The 17,737-nt window shown below is 45.6% G+C and overlaps 1 protein-coding gene across 1 annotated transcript in view; it reads right to left on the minus strand.

Moving 5' to 3' along the window:
* Positions 1-9,263: 9,263 nt before the first annotated feature.
* ctdp1 (CTD (carboxy-terminal domain, RNA polymerase II, polypeptide A) phosphatase, subunit 1) overlaps positions 9,264-17,737 on the minus strand; it is a 48,549-nt gene continuing 40,075 nt past the window's right edge. Inside the window, exon 13 of the mRNA XM_047019031.1 lies at positions 9,264-10,767. Within this exon, the coding sequence (XP_046874987.1) occupies positions 10,611-10,767 (157 nt within the window). The 3' untranslated portion in view covers positions 9,264-10,610. The remainder of the gene's footprint in view (positions 10,768-17,737) is intronic.

Genomic DNA, 17,737 nt, shown 5'->3' on the forward strand with positions numbered 1-17,737 from the left:
GTTCGTGCGGCTCTTCAGTTTTACCATAGACAGAATCTACACGGACTCTTACTGTTTCCAATGAATACTTTATATATTAATAACATCACACTCAGTCTTAGGAAACGGGCGTAAAAGTTGTGACGGGGCTCTTGGTTGGTTTAAAATGTAGCATGTGTTTAGTAGCCCCCGTGGCATGCCTTTTTCTACTAAGGCTGTTTCTGGTTTAACTTAAAAACGTTTTAGTGTAGGCTACTATAGGTGGTTTATAGAAACATTGATGTTTAAGGAGAAGTGAAGGAAACCCACATGGCTTTGACGTGTGAACCCAGCAAGATCTCAGTTATAAGCTGCGGTACATCACAACATTATTTAGGCTACTTGTTTATTTCGGTGCAAGTGCTTGTCAGCGTCTATTAATTCCGAAGTTAAGGCCACATTTTCAAATGAGGCAGCAGACAGCAGCCGGTTATTGCATTTGTTAGAATGGTGAAGAAACAAAGTAAACACTGCTAATGAAAGTGGACTGAGGGCCATTTGATGGATGTATAGCTCTGTAATTTCCTGTTAACAGTTCAGGTTTAACCCAGGGTGTGAAACAACTGATTTACTACCGCACTGGACAAGTCAATTTAAGTTTCAGCAAAGGGTCTGATAGCTAACTGAGCCTATGCCTACACAACGTATTTGACCTCAGCAGGGTGAGTTTAGTGTGACATTGAATGAACGTTCCGATCTTTACCCCTAGAGGGCGTCAGAGAAGACTGTACTTTATTTACGCCGAAACAGACATGATTGATATCACCCCATCCCATTTCTGCGTTAATTGGATATACCAATGAAGTCTTACGTTAGGAGTAGGCTACCTTTGTTTGGAGTCATTCCAACTGTGTTGATAAAGGGTGCATAAGCATCTACTGAAGAGATAAAACCCATGTGTCAATTAAAAGGCAAACGACTTGATTAAAAGAGAACTTAAAAAAAGAAAAGGTTAATTTGATTTTTTCTTGCCAGAAAGCCTGCTAAAATCGCCTTCAAACGTTACTAAGTGATTTAGTTTAAGGCAAAAGACCAGCCCCAACCAATCCCCCTCAAAACGATTCAAGTATCGTAGATTACGCTTTGGATAAAAGAGTCTGCTAAATGAATAAATGTAAATGTAAATTACGTTACTTTTTTCCAGCCCTTGTTGTCCCGTGTCTGAGTTAATGTCTTCCTCACTCCTCTTAATTCAGACGTCCCTCAGACTTAAACCGTTCTTCATTTCAACTACAACAGCATCATCAGCATCTGCTTCAGGAGTTTCTCTGTCCCCTTTTCAGGACCACATCCTGTACAGTAGTTTTGCTGTACTCAAAAACACCTTTTGTGTGCATTACAGGTTTTAATTAAGGCGTAGGCTATCAGATGCCAAACATCAGCAAAATTGCATAACAGTCTCTGAGGTCAGTAAATATGGATTGGAGGATTGGAGTGATATTGCTATTAACCGCTCTTCAGTTTTGTGACAGTGATGAATTACACATCACAGATTATGCTGCATCAGCCACCGAGGTACATTAGAGACTCGGATTTTGCCGTCAATTCTCCTGTGCAACCCCTCTGTGAACACGTCAACGGCCTCTCTACTGTGAGTAATGAGATTTTAAACCGCCGTGCTCATGTCGACTGTTTGTCTCATTGTTGGGTCTCACAGCCGATGCTCAGGAGAGATGAAGATGCTCGGAAGGTCGGAGGTAATGAAGCCACTGTGATCTGATAGGACCGGAGCCTGTAAACCCATTCATGTTTGAACAACTCTAATGATGCCGCCGCTCAGATTGATCCACTGGGTCGGTTCTTGGCCTTAAGGGATCAATAATTCGCCTCAGGGGAGCAGTTTAAACCTGTAGAGAACTACCAACAGTCTGTTCTTCAGAGGCTTGGTGGTGAGGATTAGAAAATTCATGGAATGCTGGACTCCTTTAATTATTTAACAAACCATTTTTTCCCCCGTCAAGGGGAACAACCAGTGTTAGTGGTTCCTATTTTTCTGTAGGTGTTGTGGAAGTGCTAGATACAAACAAATGTCCAAATTACCATGGTAATAACAGGGCACTTGACCTGCCCTAAGCACTACTCACATGGTGCGGCTCTGCTATAGAAATGCCAAGGGGAATGTTTAGGTTCTATCTTGGATGGCATGATGACAGGCATTGGGTAGAACATCAAAGTGAATCAAGTAAATGCAAAATGTTCAACACGTAGTCAGACATAAAGAAGTTCCTCAGATTGACACGACACATACAGAAAAAAAATGAATGAATGGCTTTAATTCTCACATCAGCTTTTGTATCCTTGCTAAGCTCACTCCTTAAAACGTCTTGAAGGGAAAATGAATTTTCTTTCTCATAGAGGAAAATATAGATCCAAAGCTCTCCCTTAAATGCTGTATTCAACTTAATCACTCAGATTTAATAAGCCATAATACTGTAGTCACATCTATTTGAATAGTGCCCATTCGGAATTGAGTGCCTGCTGTCTGAAGTCTGAATCATGCATTTTTGCCTTTCATCTGCTCTGCTTTGAAATGTCACAGGTACAAGGACTTGGAGGTGCATTCATAAGGTATCCGTCAATGCCAGACCTTGTGGAGAAGCAACTGACGAGAGAGAAATGTGGATTTCTGCTCTTTGCCCATAGCTTCCCTGAGTGACAAATGAAGGGGCACTGAAAAGTACAGGTGGAAACAATGTGATAGACATGCACTTAAAGTAGTCATCCACGATCTTCATTTGAACCCATCCCTCACCATAGCGGGCTGACATTGGGATAGAATGAAATGAGTTATTTCTTAACCCTGGAAACTCGCTGTGAAGTTCTTACGCAATTAAGATTGTATCCGCAGACACACTGATACACAGCGAAAGGGATTAGTGAAGATTATCCACTGCCAGCTTCCACAAATGTTCAATACATTAACACTCAAACTGGAAAGAAATGTATTGCACATTCATAGTAGTGTTTCTGTACAGTAATAGTGCACATATACCCTTTATATGTAGTATTGAGTTGCACGGACATAAACGCCACAAGCGTTTAGCTGCTTATAAACAAAGGTGACCACAGGAGCAACAGCTAAAGGACAGGGACTACAGATACGCAGTTTGTTTGCTTAAGATCGTGAGCCTGTGTAACGTAGGGGGCTGGAAAGCGAGAGTATGGGCAAAGCGAGAGAGAAAGAGAGAGAGCGAGAGAGAGATGAAAACAGAGAAAGTGAGAGACGAGATAGCCCGAGACAGAGAGGGGGTGTTAGATCAGACAGGCTGAGGAGCGGTGTACACATGAAGGTGCAGGAGAGAGTAAATAATGGATAGTTTGTCTCACTGCAAACCCGAGCGCAGCATCACATCACATCTACCATTAAAACGTGTCTCTCTTTTAACAGGTCCTCCAGGTTTGACATGAACTCTGGAGTTCAGGCAAGAGAAAGCTGTTAATTAGTAGACCAGAGGCAGCTTGCATTGGAAGCAGAAGACAGGGAGTATACACAGCCCAAGTCATATAGCACAAATTGTACACAAGGCCAGTTCTGGACTATATTACGTGAGTATGATTATTTTGCAAAAAATTCTGTTCCTTTGGCAACAATTCATTTCAATAAGTCCTTTCTCGGTTGAAGGACAAACTGTAGTCAGAAACCTTTATGTGCGAGATGCAAATGATACCCCTCAAGGCCGCCTGGTTGAGAAGAAATTATGCAGTGCACTCATCACTTTTATTTATGATGAAATACATAATCCACTGCATTTGCAAAGCATATCACTGCAGTAGCACACAAGCAATGAGACTTGTGTCCTTCCTCTGGCCTTCATCATCAGGGGAGTTTAACGTGTCACTTTCTGCAATCACCGCGAGTCAATGGAGGAGTTGCAGGAGTGCATGTGCTTGACACATCTATCCGTCTATCTTTTAAGTTTTGTGACATGTTTTAGGAACGGGGCGGAAGGCATGTGTCAGACAAGACGGCGCCTGGCTTCTCCCTCTCCCTCTCCCTCTCCCTCTCCCTCTCCCTCTCCCTCTCCCTCTCCCTCTCCCTCTCCCTCTCCCTCTCCCTCCCTCCCTCCCTCCCTCTCTCTCTCTCTCTCTCTCTCTCTCTCTCTCTCTTTCTCTCTCTCTCACTTTCCCTATCCGCCTCTTTCTCCATGTCTTTCTTCACACGGTGCCAGAACATCAGTTTTCAGCTGCTGTGCGACATTCTCTAAAAGGCTTTGGAGTGCAGGCTTCATATGGATGTTTTCACCCACCAACCATGGTGGGGCTCTCTAAGATTGACCCAATGTGACTTAATTTCTCATTCTCAAATTTCTAACATGCCTGGCGCCTCACTGAGCAGAGTGTGTACCACACTGACTAAAGCCTTACTGCAGTGAACCGTTCAATTCCATCTCAGGCCACTTATTTCATGTCCACCACTTTCTTTCTCCCTGCCTTTCCTATTTCTGTCAAACTGTCACTATCCAAAAAATTAAGGGGAAGATGCCCCCAAAATATATTAAAAAGCGCTGTTCTATTATACAACCCATTGTTTAGATCACTATTTTATCTGAACGTTTACTATGCTTTTAAGAAAAAATTTCTACGGAACACTTGTGCTCTTGCATAATAAATGGTTATGTGCAGTTGGGAACTCAGGTAGTTGCTGACATAACAATGTCATCCTTACACAAGGCAAACTAACTTTAGAATTAAAACCGACCAACAACACCACCCTCGATTCTGTCTACAGCATACGCTTGGAAATAATGTGATGGTGCGACACTTGAATAAAGGGGGCTCATTTCAAAGCATCAGGATCTCTCACGAACAAACAGTAAAGCCTCCTCAGTTCACAAAACTGTGCAGGCGTCGCCTCATGAGCTTCTGCCAGAATAATAAAGCAGTGGTACTTAGACAAATGGAAATGGCACCAGTGAAGCCTGTTATGTCTCTTCAGGGTAATTGAGAGAGAAACATGCAGCGGAACTTCAAGCTATCAAACAGCATCAGTCATTGCCCAGCTGGGTCTTGTATGTCCCTTTATTTACAGTCAATAACTAAGGCCCTTGACAAACCAACCAGAATAAGCCATTAAAACAATCAAGACTAAGCACTGAAAATAATTATACCATGGCTGCAGGGCAAGTGAACTAAACAGTAGCTTCCCCACTGAAACTGCGAGAGTCCAATTTGTGCATGGTTGAGCACTGTAAACCTTTTCATTTCTTCTCATCGCCTGCCAACAAGAGGAGAAGGGAAATGGATCACCCTGAGGCACAGGACCCATAGCCCTATGAGTGTTATAAATCAAACAGCCGGAGATGTGGGATCTTCTGCAACTTTGCAGAATACTTTCATGAAATTTACATAGGTTTAGTCATCTTGGGGACAAGGCTCCAGATACTGTAGACGACTGACTGTGATGGATGGAAGATGTAATTCACAAGGTTGAGGGGGAAAGGGTGTTTCTATTGTGTGGCAAAATGAATCGTAATTAAAATAGACCAAATAGCATACAGTTCTTATATTCAGTGATACGTTAGACTCCTTATTGATTCCCCCTTCAATCAATTTATAAAGATGATAACAAATGCAAGAGATGTGCTGTCAACATCATATTAGTGATGCTGGTTGGCACACAAAAAGCATTTTTTATTCAACGACTAGCCTTTGTTATAAACAATCAAACGGACTGGCCCCAGCCTTCATATACTCTGTTTGAACAGCTGATGTGTTGAGTTCCAGATCGTACAAGCTTGTTTGCAACATCCCCATCACTGAACACTAAAGGCAGGTTGTAGTAGAGGATTGTGTGAAGACGTGACAAATGTGGTCTTTGTGAAGTCTGTTTCGTCTCTAATGCAATATTTTTTTGTGTTTTATAAAAGGTAAATTCCAAAAGGGTCATGAAAGAAAATGTCCCTTCAGAGTCTTTCAGACGTAATCCTTCACATCAAAGGGCAAAGACTATTCATTCTAGGGACCAAGTCAATCATTCACTGCACCGACAGTAAGGGGGAAATATGACGGTCACATGATGAAGCTGTCAAGCTACCTCATCAAAGTCAACGTATAATTTTTTTTTTTTGGTCAGATGTGTCCGAAACCAAATCTCCAGTTAGCAGCTAATACTGAAGCTGGGGCTCTTGCATGTCTGTCACACTGTTAGGAAGACTGTGGGGGAGAGGACATCTCCATGCACCGTCACGCCACACATCTTCCACTCACATTGCCGTTCATACAGTCTGGGAGGAAAAATACTTGGCAGTAAGAAATATATAACAGTATCCCATAGCCAACTATGACACTGTCCGTCTGTAAGAGAGACACTCCCCAGAAAGCTGACTGGTATAATTGGATTCTAGTGTTATTTCCAGTCTTATCTGATGCTGTCAGTCCGGTTATGCTTCCTGCTGTGCAGACAGCTTCGAGGGTGCTCTTTTATGAAAGCCACCATTACAATGGAACATTCACACATAGGTACAGCTGTCATGATGCTCTTTCATCAAAAAAAATACTAATTCACTGAGCAGCTCTACTTACATTTTTTTAATATGCAGCCACAAAATCATTACAAAGGCATTAGCGAGCACCATATTTCTGGAGTTGGAAGGGAAATTGGCAGAGCTCTGTTATTTTGATTATTTATACCCAGCGATGTAAGCAAATCAGTGATATAATGTTTTGAATTTTAAAAAGCATTGACTACTTACAACAACAACAAATTCTGGTTGCTCAAAATCTCTCCCAAAAATTTGAGCTTAAAAAATTCAAGCCAATTTCTTTGAGCCTATAAAATTAGAGCCGAAATATTTTGACCCCAAAAATGTTATAGGCTCGATTTTTGGGCCTCAAATTTGATGGGCTTAAGCAACCTGAATTTTGTTTTACATTGAAATGAGAATTCGGTCTTGTTTAAATTTCAATATTAAGTATTCAATGCCTTTTAAAATTCAAAACATTATATTACTGATTTGCTTCCATACCCAGCCACAAAAGCTGACAAAAAGGACATGACTCTTGGCTATATGGACGATCCTGGACCATGAAATAAACCTATGGGCCTGTTATGGTGAGTCTTTTCAGACTGACCCAGATATCACCAGCCCGAAATACATTAGAGGAATTACACAGCGGCTATTGAAAAAGGAGCCCATTTATTTTTGGAACCTTGACACTTGAAGGCTCTCAATACCCTGTTTTAAAAACCCTGTAATGCATCTCCCCCTGGGGCATGGACTCTGAAGCTCCAGGAAAAACTCAGATCCTAAATCCTAAAGCACACTTCAGACAAACATCGCACCAGAACTCGCAGTAAGCCTGCAGAATGTTCAACTTTCGATGAGGCCGCACAGGCCCCCTCCTCGTCTGAAGCGTGATGTGCCTCTGAGGTTTCACACCATCCATCTGGTACTCTCCTGATGAGACTCACACACGGTACCATGCCCTACTCCACCCAGTCAACTACAAGAGAAGACAAATGGATCCCAAGGTTCGAGGCCGATGCATCAAAAGACATGCAGATGTGTCTCAGCGATGGTGCCTTCTGCTCGGCTGCGTACAAAGAGCTTCCGGTAATGTATTCAAGCTGTCGTCTTCGGGAAGAACTCAGTACGTGAGAATCACAAGTTGTATCTGATTTGCGCTGAGTAAAGGACAGTGCGGGGTCTTGACTTTAGGACAGACGCAGAAAACGTTCAGTGAATTGACTACGCTTTCAAAAACGTATACTGAAGATTAGTGACGCTTTAATCATTAAATGATTACTGTTAAACCACTGTTAGACATTCTTGGGTAGTTTGATCTCTTCAAGCTTACGTTTAACTTCCCTTTCTGCCTGTTTAGTTACAGTTAACCTGAGTGGACCTCTGACATTCTTGTATAGGAGGATTTAAAACCTCTTTTTATTTCCCATCATATACTGCAATTATTTGCCGCTCTTGGCTATGCCCTTGAAAGGTTTTGAGGACAAGACTACAGAACATGCTACCACTTTACCTTCCCCTCTAATTAATGTCACAGGCTCAGAGGTTAGTCTTAATTCCAGGGTTTCCATATTCTACCTGACAACGTAGCTACACCCCTATCTCCACTCCATTGGAAAATGACAATTTCCGAGTGCGAACGTCAGGGTAAGATACACGGGGCTATAGGTCAGACACAACCAAGTCTTGACAAGTCTCTCCCACTGAGGTTCTTATATTACACATTGTATATGGTCTGGTGTTCCTTCCTTCAACGGCAATGTCTCCTGACTGATCTCCTTGCTCACTTCCACCTCGACTGGAAGACACCACCAGAAAGGGAGAGAGATAGGAGGGATGAACCATCAGCAACACCTAAGCTGAAGTGTCATTTACAATGACCTCAACGCAGAACAACAGTCTCATCTCACTCATCCCTAATGGGTGAGACACCGATGGCATGAGTGGAAGAAACAGTACGAGGAAATAATACTTACAAATCTCAGGCATGCTCTCGTCAAAAACAGAACGTCCAGTCTGAAGGCGAGGGTGATGACGCTGTCGTGGCGTGTTCTACGACACATCTGTTCCCCGCAGCCCTCCTTTGCACGTCTGTCTCCACATTAAAGAACTACTAATCAACTCCTGGCTCCTGCTGTTTGATGCACAACAATAATGTGACCATTTAGGTCTTCGTGTTGAAAAGTGAAGGTTGGGTCTAATGGTACACAGCCTAATGACTCTAGAGAATGGATCTCACAAAACACAATCCATTTGCCATTTAGAAAGCAATATAGATAGCTCCATTAGGAAAGGCACAGATGCAGCTCGTAAGTGAATTTGATACTAATGGGATTTCTATAATGGTGCACCAGTTCTAATTAAATAAAGATAAAATCAATGGCGATAATCAGGCAAACAACTTTGACGAGTTGTTTCCATAATGACATCTTCCCAATATTTTATTGGTCAGACAGGACTCAATTTGGCAATGATGTCAAATGATGTCGCAATGATGTCAAATAGTAAGGTCATGACCTACATCTACGGCAAAATTAGAGCCAGTGAGGATTATTAACTTATGGGTTTGGGTTCTCCTACAAGACAGGGTCATCTTTTTTTAAAGGAAAATTAAAGTTACACAATTTGAGTGATGATCAATGTATTCAAAAGTGGACGACATTAGGTTATGGACAGGTGAAACAACACATGCTCCTTGCCCACTGATTTACATTGTCTGTGTGGTGGGTAGTTTGTTTGCACTATGACCAGTCTGTCATTTGTATTTAAAGAAGGATAACCTTTTATAAAACAAAACTTTATTAGATGAAAAGTATCTTTTCTGTGAGGTCAAGTATGAAATAGAATATACAAATACTTTACATATCCCGCTTTTCATTGAAAATGATAACAAGACAACCACACAAAATCAAAACAAAGAAATCGAAGGGGGGTTGACTCATTTACAACATGGGGAATGGAAGAGTCTAATCATGTTCTGTATGATGCAGGCTTAGGTGACACTGTACAGTGGCAGTTGTAAGGGTCACACAGAGAGGTACACTGAGGACCCAGAATCACAGTGACACAGTGTTACACACCCTCAAACCTTGACCTTTCACCCCTGACCAATCACAAACCTGGATTGAGACACTGATGAACTGATGAACTGTTGAACAGATGCGCAACCACCAGCGACATATCAAAAAATCACCCGAAGTAGGTGATTCAGGAGTAGTGATCTTGAAAGCATAACGGCTCAGCCAATTAAAAGCTCCAGTGAGCAGAGGCAGTGCTGAATAGTGGAGATTTTCTTGCCTATGTAACCTTTTTGCCACAAAAGCTTATCAGCTAGTGTATAAAAAAAGTATATCAAGATAATTGGTTCAAGACTGCCACAGGGCAACATTCATTTCCAGCCCCAGCCAACTAAGTGAGTAGACAGCTGGATTTTCTCTTTTACTGAGGTTGAATTTGGGTTGATATTGCAGTCATTTGACTCACCGGCTCAGTCACCACTTCTGAAGATACTCACAAGGTATGGAGAGAAACCATACACCATAGGAAAGAAGGAACATGTGAAATTGAGGAAAATCTGAAATCTAATGAGACACATTCAGGAGTCTAGTCTTTCTGCTGGTAGCAACATGTACCCCATAGAAAGGAGAGGAAAAAAAGGAAGTCAGAGTACAATATACGTTTAGCTGCAGGCTTCGATTAGCCGTTTTCAAACTCTTTGGCATTTCTGACCAACGAATTTCATCATTTTTTGAACTTGTATAAAAGTTATCGTAGAAAAGCAAATCCATGTAAAAACGAAATTATCAAATTTGATGTCTGACGTTTTATCGCGAGCGATAAAACATCAACACTAAAGTGTTTCATGTCAATAATTTCTATATCAAACCTAAAAATTCTCTAGCTCTACATGTACACACCATCTGCTGCTAGGGGCAATTTTCTTTTGTACAACACATTCACTTTGTTACAGCACACATTCATACCGCATACCAACTACACACACATTTCCAAAGCACACAGAGATAAGAGTTAGGATCCGCAGGTACCACATATTCAAGGGGACTCGCTGGGATTATTCCCGTCAACTGGGGGTCCCCAAGTCTCTCTCGACAAACACGTTCGCCCACGTCACATGAAGTCATTGAGCTCTGCGTCCAGGGCGGCGGCCATCTCGTCTGCCTCGGAGCTGCTGCCCTCCTCCTCGTTGGAGTCCTTGGTGGACTCGTCCACTGAGTCGCCCGCGTCCTCTTCTCCTTTGGCCTCGTCAAGCTTTCGTTTGTGTCCCCTGGAGGAATAAAGAACCCAGCCGTTAAAAAAAGGGGAATCGTCACCTTGCCAACTGACGTTGTTCATTATGTTACAGCAGTGTCTTGGGTGTGAAAATCAATAAAGGGTGGCCACATCTGTATGAATGTTCTGGTGTTAATCCAGACAACCAGTTAATTAATCACACGTAATGCATTAATCACACATAAAACAGCCCAGACTCAGGAACAGTTTTTTTAATTTATTTTTTATCAAAGCAGTCAGCGTCAACCTTCAGAAGAACAAAGTGTTGAGCGAGAAGCTCTGAAGCAGGAGCCTGCAGTACACTTCAGTGAAGTTATGAGAAAGAAAAACCATCTAACAACCAGACAAGGTCCTAGCTGAACACTCTTAGGGAGGGGCTCTTCACAACAGCCTTCAGACACAACTGAGCTGCCTGGAATCCTGGCGTTCTGCAGGAAAGTCCCCAAATCCAACATGAGAAGGATGTTACCCCAAGAAAAACCCATCATTTCTCCCCCCCCGCCCCCTGGAGAACAGTGAGATGAACTGCTCAGAGCTCTGTTCTACACACACAATGTCCTGGTGCGCTTCTGATCCCCTCCTCTGACACCATTCATGAAAGACAGACAGAGACGGGAGGCCTCTCTTCCCTGTTGGAGGAGTCAAACAAAGTGCCATGGTGATGAGGGAGGAAATAAAGAGATAAATAACAAAGAGTGAGCAGAGCTGAAGAAGTGAAATGAAGAAGATAAATGGCATCAAAGGCGGAGCGGCGGCGGGGGGGGGAGAGATTGCGTTAAAACCAGATAGTAGGAATGAGGATGAGTTAGTCAATGAATCAGTGACTTAGGAGCCCCCCCTCCTCCTCCCCACTGGCCTCACCTGAGGTCTTGTTAGCCTGATGCTAATGAGGCAGAGAGCGGTGAGGGGGCCGGCCGGCCGGACGGCAGCAGGGGCTTCCCTCGTTAAGAGGCCATGCCGTCAGCCGTGCCCAGACCGGGGCATTAAAAGGGCAGGTGTCAGGCACCCCGGGGCTAATGGAAGGGAAGCAGGGCGAGAGGCCTTTCACAGTGTCTTTCTGAGAGTAACAGCCCAACTGGAAACCTGGAGTGACCAGTGGGAGGTGTCGCTCACAGGTAGCTTCATGTAGAATGAGAAAGAGAACTCTCTAGTGCATTTTCAAACCCATGCGGCCAACTTATTAGAAGTTTATACGGTCACGTGATCTGTGATTGACACTTTATGACATTAGTTATTTAGCTCTGTTCAAACTCCAGTTGCGTGTGTATACAAGGGAAAAAGCACGTGTGTGTGTGTAGCCTCCTAACATGAACCAAGTGGGAACAGCAGTGAGTCGATCACTTCCTCACCCTTCATCTCAGACGCAAGAAGGTCTGTGTATTAACGACACGCACACACAGCTTCCCTTCTACTCTAACATCTGACAGAAAGCATCAACTTGATCACGTTCTATCAGACAATCTGAAGAGACTGGGCTATCAATTATAGTGGAGTATTTGCCTGCCTTGTTATCTGGTAAAGGGGAAAAGACTGTATACACATTTTATTTTGTTAAAGTATATTGTCTGGCATTTCAACCCCCCCCTCCACCAGGGCAACTTGGGACTTGCCCTTCTCAGACTGCCCCACTAGTCTTTGGGGAGCGCAAACAGTGGTGGTGAGCTGCTTGAGGTTGACGGTGGGGAAGATAAGGCGTTCTGCTTAGTTGACGCCACCTCACTAAAGGTCAGGAGCTAAACTACCGTCGGTTCCTCGGAGGTGGAAACTCTAGTCAGGACAAGCAGAGAAGAGTCAACTCCAAGGTCATATCTGAGAGTTCAGCAACAAATCTACAAAGACAAACAAATAAACGGTGATGTTCACCAACACAGATGAGCGGATTCTACCATCAACTTTGGAAACTCGCCTGGGCTTGTTTCCGGAGGAGTCACCGAGATGGGTGGAGCCACGCAGGCAACCCTTCACAGCCATCACACGGCGCACATTGAGAGCACTTGGGAAAACTCACTAATCATTATTAGGATATCACATGATCAAATGATTCTTTCGGAGATAGATGTGAGCGTTCTGATGACCGAGGCCCATAGCAGAAAACGAGTACCTCATTAGCATACACTCGTTACCGCTTGGGGGTCAGCCAATGGCAGAGCCCGACTAGCCTAATTGGATTGTGCTGCGGGTGCTTTCATCTGGGAGAGAGGAATTCACAGAAACGGCTTCAAAAGAGCCAAATACTAGACGTTGGAGAATTCACCGTGCAATGCAGCAAAACAAATGGACTCATATCTCTTCATAAACACAGACAGTGGGTTCTGTATTCTTCACTGAGAGGAATCGAGCGTGGTAGCAGCCATTGTTGCCCCCCAGACAAAGAGAGAGGGATTGAGAGAAAAACTGAAAGAGAAAAATGATATATTAAGAGCAGCCACAGGCCTCGTCAGTCTAATGAACACTTGAGTGGAATAATTACCATAGTCATTTATAGAACTATTAACACACTCTTCTCAAATGTGTTTCATTCTTACAGGACCCATAAGGTGAACAGCATGGCTATTTGTCTCATAAATAACAGACAAATCACTGTAGGGAAAGAAGATCAATGAAGAAACGAAGAAAGAAAAAAATCTAACCTAAAAACACAATGCTCCATTCTCACGTAAATAAGACTTGTGGCAATCATTTATTTACTAATCAAATGTTAACATGTTTCTTTCAGAGACTAACTGAACACAATCCGGGTGTTTATCCATGCTATTCTGTCTCGTGTGTGAGTCACTTCAAGAGAAGTGCCGTTTAGGAAAGACTGTGGACGAGGAAAGAGACTAGCAGAGTGAAAAAGGAACAGCAGGGAAAGGGAGAGCAGGGTTAAAGGTACAGTGAGGGAATATGCTGATAACACAGGGAAGACCTGAATCCACTCTAAACCAATCCAACCACAGTCTCCTGTACATCATGGTTCCTAGTTTGAACACGTGCTGAGTAGTCCTACTCTCTCCACCAGCTCTGTCCTGGCCTCAACAGAGAGCCATGCTCGGTGTCCTAGCTGACAGTGGACGGCTGGAACATAGCTTCCTGGTCTGGCCCTGCCATTAAGAGCGGGAGGGGGGGGGGGGGGGGGGGGCAGGCAGAGGATCATGGGGTAAGGTGGAGGAGCTGGTCCTGGAGAGAGAGCAGGGGAGCTTGTTGTGACGGATGTGTTAGAGCTTTGGTTAGTCAGGCTGAAAACACAATCACACCTCCGATAGCAGCGCAGGGAAATGGAAAATACGGAAATACGGAAATGCTAAACCGATGCGACGACAACTAGGCCCACTTCCCTGACACAATACATCTCCCCGCCACCTTCACAGTCTATTGGAGTTTAAAAAACAAAAATAACTTCAACTGCTATCCCCCTCCTCGCCCAAACAATTTTTGTCTCCACCGAGGCGAAATAACCAAAGACGTTTAAAACTGCTGACTGTGTTCCGGGAGCTGTATGTGTGAGTCAGTCACAGCACTGTGTGTCAAACCAGTGTGAATCCGGGTGTCACCGTCACTTCGATCTCTCTCCTGCTGCCCCCCTCTGTGTCACCGTCTCAGAGAGCAAAATCTGATGCAAGCTCCCTGGCTTCTCTTCATATGGCCTGGATCCCTTCTCTTGCCCCCTGGTAGAGGGGCCTAGCCCGAGGCCAAGGATGCTCAGGGAAGTTCTGAGCCGGCGCTAAAGGATATGGTGCTCGTCTTTTCTGGGACGCGAGCCAACAGGACTGAGAGCTAGACCGATAAGCTGACGGGGGGGTCGACAAGTGGAAACCAATTTCTTTTAATTAACTTGAAATTACAAAATATGAAGCTCATTGATTTAGCCTGGAACACACTCAGCCGTCGAGGCTTAGAGGAGGATCACATGGCACCCAGGGGGAAATGCCTGTGTGCTTTACTGTTGATCAGGAGGCACGTTTGACACCGCGCACAGCCATTTGGATACGTCTCTCAGCTCAGAGTCGTCACCTTGACCAATTAATTTTTTTGCGTTTCGGTTTGGAGATTTTTGAGAGTTTGGGGAGTTACATGGCCCAAGAATATGCATACAAATGCCCATATCTCCACTATCTGCTTGACTGTGAGAATCGTTATTTAATTCCGCACTGGAGCAATTACTGCAGGAAATAGGCTATGTACAGAATAAAATCACATTGACCAAGCTATTAATGGGGTTGTTGTCCTATAATGTAGCACACAATAGTGTGGTTTCTGCTTTGTTCAAGGGGTCTTTGTTCCATCACAAAAACAACAGAAAGCAAGAAGCTCTCCTCAAACAATCAGCCTCTTACCCACAAACCCCAGGAAAATAAATGAAGAAACAACATTGTTCATTGTACACAAAGGTTGCATTCGCTTAACATTACACGCACAATTCACCCATTCCCATCACAGATAGAGTCTGCTCCTGACAGAAGCCAAATGGGAAGGAAAGACACGCTCAGATGAGTGCCGATCAGGACAGACATCAATAGTCAAGGTGCAGATGTAATTACACTGAAAGGTTTTTAATCTCCCCCTCTTTCTTTCTCTCCCTCTGGAGTTCAGCAAGCCAATGGAACCTGGAGCTTCTAAAAGCAGCTGTGTTAACACAGCCCTGTGGAACAGGCCTACACTGGGCATTAGGCGAGCGTCTGGCAGGCTTCATCATCCTGGGGGAGCAGTGCTGGGGGCGGGCACAAAGCATCAGACCCTCTCAGGCTCCATGCAGTGAACCAATGAACCAATAGGTGAGCAGGTGGACGAGCCTAACTTCTTACCCCCAGCCTACCCCCAGCCTACCCCCCCCCAGTACCTTGTGAAGGGTAAGGAAACTCCAAACGATGCTGGAACCTCCTGCAAATGGGATTCATCTCCCTGTCAGCTGGGGAGAGACACACTGCCGGTATATGATCTGCAGACTGACAGAAAACATTGGGAGAGCCACTCTCGTCTTTATAAAAAGCGCAGGGCGCACTAGGGCCATGCTGCTGAGAGGCAGCAGTATGGGGTCCCTGAGAGTGAAGGACAGCCCAGGGTCCAAACAGCAGGCTTCCGCTTCGGCCCAGCCAGGGAGCCCACCCCCCCCCACTGACCTGTGGCAGGCAGCGTGCGGGGAGGCAGCGAGAACAGCGAGGGCGTCGGAGCGGTTTGATCGCACATGAACACACGTTTTCCCCTTCCTGAAGCGCTGGAGGGGGAAAGACAACGTGCCGCACGAAGCTCCAGCGATCACCAGAGCCCTCGCATGGTCCCTGGCAGGGAGGGGGTTACAGTCTGGTGGAGCGTAACCGCGAGGGAGAACTCTGGTCAGGGCTGGAGACAGGATCCCTCCCTTTAAACGTGGTGTAAATGACTAGGAGTCTCCGAGCTCTCCTTGCTGTCCCTCCATGGTCAGCTAATTGCCCCTGAGTGATGGGACTGGCTCTAACGAGGCCTTGACAGGCCCGCCCTACACAGTAGGAGCCAGTGCTCTGGTGGGCAGGCAGCGCTGCTATCTATCTACCACTGCTCAGCCGTGGGGGAGCTCAGCAGCCCGTGGTCCCTGTTACACACACACACTACTGGAACATCGCCGATTGAGTTGGTGTGTGTGTGTGAGGGAGTGTGTTTGTTTGTACGTGTGTGTGTGTGTTTGTTTCTGTGTGTATGTACGTGCGTTTGTGAGCGTGTGACTACTTTCGCGTGTATGTGTGTGTATGTTTGCGTGTGTGTCTGTGTCATTTAATGTGTATCGGACCACAGGAAGTCAGCCTGCCTGCCAGACTGGTTCCTGCTGACTGCGCGCTGCACAGAAAGATCAATCGCTGTAGGAGTACAAGGAGGAAACACCAAGCAAACGAAAACTGGGTCAGACAAACTTGCCGCTTTTCTTTTCCACCCACCCCCACTCCCCCTCTTCTCCTTCATGTTTTCTTTTCTCTTCTGAAAAGCCTGAGTAAGCATTCCCTGCCCCCCCCCCTGCACTGCTGCGCTTCCTGTCTGTCGACAGCCCCGGTCTGGTGAAGCCCCGTCCCCTCTCGCTTGACCGGAGACGGACGAACCTGCTGTCCCGCTGCCCGCGGCGTGCCACACTCTTAATGGTCTCTCCCCACAGGACACTGTGTCTCGTACCGCCGGCAGGACCCCTCGTCACAAGTGTCAGGATCTGTTCTCAGCCGGACGGAGGGACGCCAGGCGTCCTGCTGACGCCTCCGCAGGGCCAAGGGAAGACTTCCCCGGGCCCGAGGGCTGACGAGATGCTAGACCGGCGCTGGCGGGGCGCTCCTCAGCGAGTTCACTCACGTCGTGCATGCAGATATCCTCTTGACGGGTGCGCGCCGAGACCCAAGCTGACCTGCTTGGGTGACCCCAAGCTGACCCCAAGCTGACCTGCCCGAGGACTGACAGCTGACCTTATAAACTACCCGCCCTTCGCTCGACCTCACCTTCCCTCCCGTCGGCTGGCTGAATGCCAGCTCGGGCTATCTCCCACCGCGGAGACGGAGGGGAGAAGCGCTGTTCACCGGGCCGACAGCGGTGCTAAATCAACCATGGCGCCGCGGGGCCAACGACCTGACAAATCGCATCATCTCGCCTCGCGGCTCTCGCCGTCAGAGTTGGGCGCGAACCCCATACTTGTGTGTGAGAGCAGATCGTGAGCGTTCACAGGCAGAGTCGTATCAGGCGGCGCAATTGCACCCGTTTCGCCAGACAGAGACGCAAACATTTTCATTTGTTTCTTTGTTCTTTTCCGTTTTCAGCCACTTGCATAATAATCCTTTTTACCGCCGAGCGTTGAATTAATCTCAGGCATGCCTCCCAGCCACGGCGAGACGGGAACCACGGCGAGATACGAGCGCTTCCTCCGCAGGAGAAAGAAAAGCGACAGCAAATCAAAACAAAAACACGGCCTTGAGACAATAAACCATCATGCTGTTTATCTTAGGAGCCGGAAAACAACTGCTTTCATAAGCGCTAAT

This window comes from Hypomesus transpacificus, chromosome 4, assembly GCF_021917145.1.
Source record: "Hypomesus transpacificus isolate Combined female chromosome 4, fHypTra1, whole genome shotgun sequence".
Taxonomy (NCBI): domain Eukaryota; kingdom Metazoa; phylum Chordata; class Actinopteri; order Osmeriformes; family Osmeridae; genus Hypomesus; species Hypomesus transpacificus.